This window comes from Musca autumnalis, unplaced genomic scaffold (assembly GCF_047663935.1).
Source record: "Musca autumnalis isolate F117 unplaced genomic scaffold, ASM4766393v1 scaffold_1, whole genome shotgun sequence".
Taxonomy (NCBI): Eukaryota; Metazoa; Arthropoda; class Insecta; order Diptera; family Muscidae; genus Musca; species Musca autumnalis.
In genome coordinates, this window is record NW_027411644.1 from 34,535,631 (window position 1) to 34,541,848 (window position 6,218).

The following is a 6,218-nucleotide window of genomic DNA, read 5'->3' on the forward strand; positions in this document are numbered from 1 at the left end:
ATTTCCTTTCAAGTGGTGAATGATCACCTTTACAGTTGCTGCACACGATTTTATCCACACAATGGTCAAATTTCTCATGAGGGGTATAACAATTTCTGCACGACTCCAACCTCTGCTTGCAATGATCCGCAAAGTGGTTGAAGCGGAAGCATTTATAGCATTGGCCGAATGCAACAAAGTGCTTAACCTCTCTTTTAGTGTACTCGAAAAACCGGACAGTCGATGGCAATTCGAGTCCTTTAAAAATTATTTTCACTCTTGGAGTGGCAACCATTTGTCCTTTGTCTTTCCTCATCATTCTTGTAATACTGATAATCTCGGTATCTGCCTTGATGGCCTTATACAAATTTTCATCGGAAATTTCAGTGGGGACTCCAAATATAATGCCAACCTTGGAGACAAAGTGTGCAAATATTTTGCCAAGGTAGCCATGATTTTTTATTGCTGGAGATGTTGCAACAATGTTTGCGAAGGTTGCGCTACGGCATGTGATCTTAGCTCGGCCAAATCCGATTTTGGAGATGTCCAAGACACCTGGGATTCCTAGTTCTTTAAACAACATTGCCAACATTATGGTATTTATGGGCTCTATCTTGCCATTTTCATCTACCTTGTCCATATATACAATATATGGACCTTTATGATCAGCGTCATATTTGTAATTATAATTATTTTTTGGTTTTTCATTTACCTGTTGACCAGCAGGAATAATTTGTACTGAAGGTGTACCTTGAGTTGAGTTAACCTCTTGTGAGGCCGGTAGGTTTAGAGAGGTATTCATGTTCAGCTTCATTATTTCGCATTTTGTTCTTGGTTTTTTGCCAGCATTGCTACAGCTTCTGTTGGAGCTTCTACTCCTGTCCCGATTGTTGTTGTTTGTTTGCCTAGTTTCAGGCCTGCTGCTAGACCTGATACCAGGCATGGTTTGGGGAGGGGGATTTTCTCCCTCCTCCGCCATTTCGAAGAGGACGGTTACAAACGATTAGAGAGAAACGACGCCAGCACAACTATGCACGATCAAACTAGAAAAGCTAGAAGGGGATAACTGTAGTACTGACGTACCGTTATAACGCTTTCTGCGACTGCAGTTTGTATTGAATTTTTTTGTTATTTGTGATTAAGAGGAAAAAGTAGGAATCAGTTTTTAATCATTTAATTTGTATGAAAAAGTTATGAATGCAAAGAAACCACCAGATTAGTTTTAGTCAATTGTATTAAGATAAGGCACTGTCATATGGGAACACCACTAAGGCACAAAAAAGTATTTTGTTAGGCATTTGCACCACAAAGGGCGCTAGCACAGATTTCACAATTTTTATTATGTCCAAACTGATTTTATTTGTTAAAATATGTTATAATTAATGAGATGAATCAATGCGTAAATGTTTGATGATTTGATGAGGTTGATTTTTTCACTGTGATGCGCTTTTTAATAATGCTTAGCCGGGAACAACTTTACTCAACGAGTTTTTCAACACGAATGTTGATCATCTTACATTCTGTTCCAACATCTCTGATGTAAGTTGAAAAGGAATTTTAAACGATGTCACGTCAATGATCTGCTGATAGAAAACTAGGCAACATGTTTTCACTAAAATGAGCATTAAAATACAATTAGTCGGCAATAATATCTACGCAAACATTTCTTATGATTTTCCAATCAAGTTTAACCATAGACCACAGTTTAGGCTTAAATGTCGATTAGGGGCACCTCTCGGATCGGGCAGTAGATAGCCCTTGGCATCCTGAATATAACGATATATAATTTTCCGGGGGAAGTCTATACTTCCCGAGATATGGGTCTTCACATTTCGGAAATTTCGTACTTTCACACCTTTAGGTTGTTTATGCAGTTGGACACTAAGCCCACCTGACTATTATGTTTGTTGTCAAAAACATTGTGATTTAAAATACAAAGAAACTCAAATCACAATAATGTAATTCGAAAATACTCGGTGAGAACATTTCGCCGTCTATACTTTGTTTTGTCTATGGTTTAACCAAAAAAAAACTTGCAAAAAGTTACAACTTCTATTATTTCACACTTTGGCACTGCATGTCTCTGTCTGACAAGCATGTTGTAAATTTGGCGCCAATGTCGAATGATAGCGCATTCATATGGCAACTCTCTCCACCAAGAAATTAGTTCATTTTAACTCTCTCACTCTCAGTGTGAAGTAAAATTATTGGTTAAATAGAAATACAATTGAAAATATGCAATTACTCGACAATTATCTCATCCACAAATATTTCGTTACATTTTTCAATTAATTAATCCATTGCAAAAAGTGTTTTTAGCAAAGGCCGGCCATTTTGCATTGCATGCCCGTCATGTGTCATTCGGTGGTTAATGTCAAATACTCTCCCATGCATGTGGCATCTCTTGTGTAAAGTGTCTGTCACTGCATTTTAAATTATAACGGCTACCATTACATATTTCTCTCATTCTCTCAAATTGTATTCCTCAACGAATGAAATAAAAACAAACAACATAACAACAACAAAAAACGAGCAACATGTAAAAACAAAGTACAGCAAACACAAAACACATAGGAAAACAATACACGCAACACACATATAATAATAAAGAAGACGAAGAAAAAATATAACGAATTGAAACAAGAAATGGAACAAAACAACGAAATAAAAACAAATAACTTTGAAAAAATAGGCTAGCTCTGACGCTCTGACTGATAACGACGGACCGCAACGTTGGCGGCATAAAACAACAGAAATAATAAAAAAGGGAAAAAATAAAAAACAAACACAACAACAAAACGTAAATCGAACACATTTGGGCCGGCAACGAACGACGAATCGAACTAAAAATGTAAATATAATGTTGTACAAACACACAAACTTCAAATATACCAAACCAGAAACATGAAAAAAATACAGTCACGATGGATGGATGTATGGCTAAATGATGTGTGGTATGGTTGGATTGCTGCTATGGCGGGTGTTTCATACAAAGATGCGAACGTATTGGTTATAAATGTTACATGTGGAAAGCTAGCTAGATAGACCACAAGCAAAGATTCAATGTAAATTTCAAAATATGTAATGAAAAACGGCAACATTAGCCAGTAGCTGCTAAGCCCATTATGGCAATCAATTACTATGACAATACTGTGTTTGCGCTGCCACGGCAATGACTTCTCTGTAGCCTTATATTGGGTAATCTTTTTGTGCAAAACTATTACAAATTTTGCACAATCCCCATTTCGTCGGTTGGCATTATGTCAATATGTAATGAAATCCATTGCATGCTTTCATTTCCAGACTGTTCCATTCCTATTGGGGAAAAAACACGCGGGAAAAAATTCTGCCCCCAGTGACAGCGCTGGAGGCTGCTCTATAACTTCTCTGAGAACTTGGCTAATCTCGCTCAGTAATTTGCTGCTTTTTTCCTCATATTCGTATATTAATCGCACAATCTTTGCAAATAAAATATTTTTGAAATAAAAAAACAAGTAACACGAGTAAATGACGAGGAGACCTATACAAAAAAACGAGGTAAGCTTTATCGCGCAACCTTGTTAATTGGACAATACGAATCATTATTTTTTGTATGCGCTTTTTTTCTATCGTACTTATCGAACTGAACACACAAACGCAGGAAGAACGAACAACGACGACGACATCAACAAATATACAAACACACAAACACAAAACTTACGGGTGTCTTTTTGTTCTCCACAACGGGCGATGATGATGACTCGGCCGGTTTTGCAGTGGATGCAGCAGTTTCCACATCAGCATCTGGTGCTGATTTTGTGGTGGCATCCTCCTCCTTGGCGGCCGTGGTGGTGGTCTCCTCGTTTTGAGCGGGAGTCTCAGCTTCAACTTGTTTTGTAACTTCTGGCGATGACGCCGCCTCTGTTGACTGCGCTGCAGCTTCTGTTGATGGCGCGCTATTTTGCTGTTGTTCATCGATATTTTCAACAATTTCAGACATGTTTTCTTCTTGTTTTTATTTCACTAACAATTTCTCAATTTCTTTAAAACTTTGTTCAAACAACACGACAGAGAATAACAATTTCGTCGTTTTCTTTACTTTTTCGTCGTCGTTTGCTTTCAATAGTCAAAGCGCACTCACTCTACACCACACTTCTGTTTTTTTAGTATTCACGCGACGAGAAGAAAAAAAGAACGTATGTAGGTAGTATGATTGTATTGAAACTTCTCATGCACAAACACAACTACAGGCACGGAATTATTCTCGTTTTAGGTTGTTGGTTCACTTTTTTGCTTTACTCTTGTCACCCGTCACGTAGTTTTTGTTGCTAATTCAATAACAATGATATTTGTATCAATAAATACGTATTTGTTGGTATTGAAACAAATAATTAACAAAAATCTCTTATTTTGAATAGAAGTTAATGCACAACAGCCGAACAAAACGCCAACTAAAAAGTTTTAATGCCAAACTGTAGAGTAGTCGGTAGTTAAATGGTATTCGTACTCTATACATTGTACCCATTACAGGTTACTTATCGGTGTGGAATGTTATCGATTACTTAGAATCGAATGCAAGTGGAAAGGCCACGCAGCAATATTTTTTTAAAAATTGGTATTCAAAAAGCCGTTTTCATGGCACAATTACCAGGTAGATGCATCAGCTAACAACTACAACAAAAACCAGTTCAGTACTGTGAAATGTCAAAAATTATTTCCAAAAATAAAGCGATTCACACAATTTGTTCAACAAAATTTTGTTAGACAGTTATTAATAAACACATTAGGTGTGTACGATAACTTCGCAAGTAAAAAGTACTTGCAAGTACTCAGCAAGTTCTCAGTAACCTCTCTCCACCATTTTTACTCTCTCGAAGCAAAAAAATTGCAGATTGTTATCGAACAGCAATTTGTAAAAACTTGCAAGAAGTCAGCTGATTTGATAAACAAGAAGAAGTTGGCGAAAAAAGATTAAATAAAATAAATAATAAAATAGTCACCACAAGCTACAAAATAAGTTATTTTACTTACATTATCGTTTTCCAAAATTTATTTGATATTTGTTCCCTTTTTTATATCTATTTATTTTAATAGCCAAACGTTTGTTTATGTTTTTGGCAAGACGTCCGCCACAAAACATTCGAATTTAAATCAGCTGATCAAACTTGCAAGTTCTTACAAGAAAAATTTCCCTTGCAAAAACTTGTAAACAAAAGTCTCCAAAACTCTCCAATATTCTCTCACAATTGTCTCCAAATTCTCTCTCTTTTACTTTGCAAGTTTGTTATCGAACAGCATTTTGTAAAAGTTTGTGCAAATTTGCACAAACTTTTGGGTTATCGTACAGACCTATTATTACAAAAATCCATCAAAAAATCACAATTTTTCTTTTAAATTGTTTGGTCTGTTCCAGTACTGCAAGAATCTACTAATTTTTACTATTTCTTTCGATAACATAAAGGAAAAAATGTTATCGTAGTAAAAAGTAGTAGCTTCTTGCAGGTTCTTGAACAGAGCAGTTGTTTTTTAATTTTGTGTTTTCAATTACAACAACTTTTTTGACAGCTCACAGTACATCAGCTGGGCTGATGTGGGTACCTGTATGATTGTGCCATGGCAGTTTTAACGGACAACAAAAACTCCTGCCTAGTAGAGCTGGCAAAAAAATCAATGACACTATCGATAATATCGATTATTTTTAAAAATTCAATATTGATATATGCTCTGTTCCAGAACCTGCAAGAAGCTACTATTTTTTACTACGATAACATTTTTTCCTTTATGTTATCGGAAAAAATAGTAAAAATTAGTAGATTCTGGCAGTACTGAAACAGACCAATATACATGGTACAATAATTCATAGGTAGGCCAGGTATGAGAATCGCCAAAAAATACAACCCTGTCGCTATGGCGTAAAACGTCAAAATTGTTTTGATGAATGATAACGGATGAGTAAACAAAGAAGAAGAAGAACGAAATGTTGAACTGAAAACAAAACAGAGTTGAATTTTTTGATCAATAATAAATATCAACTCTGCATGTCAACACGGTTTTGACAGATTAAGCCATAACAAAAAAAAATTGTAATCAGCTGTTAGCTGTGGCCTACCTAAGAATTATTGTACCATGGATATATAGTTTTGACAGTCAAAACTGATCGTGTGTACCCCACTTAAAGATCATTCATAAGCTGGGTACACATTGTCAGTTTTGAATGACAGCTTTGTTGTTGCTTGCTAGTGTGGCCGTTAATTTTTGTC

The 6,218-nt window shown here is 35.9% G+C and overlaps 1 protein-coding gene across 1 annotated transcript in view; it reads right to left on the reverse strand.

Moving 5' to 3' along the window:
* LOC141396859 (uncharacterized) overlaps positions 1-4,505 on the reverse strand; it is a 37,409-nt gene extending 32,904 nt beyond the window's left edge. Inside the window, exon 1 of the mRNA XM_073972537.1 lies at positions 3,680-4,505. Within this exon, the coding sequence (XP_073828638.1) occupies positions 3,680-3,958 (279 nt within the window). The 5' untranslated portion in view covers positions 3,959-4,505. The remainder of the gene's footprint in view (positions 1-3,679) is intronic.
* Positions 4,506-6,218: the final 1,713 nt, after the last annotated feature.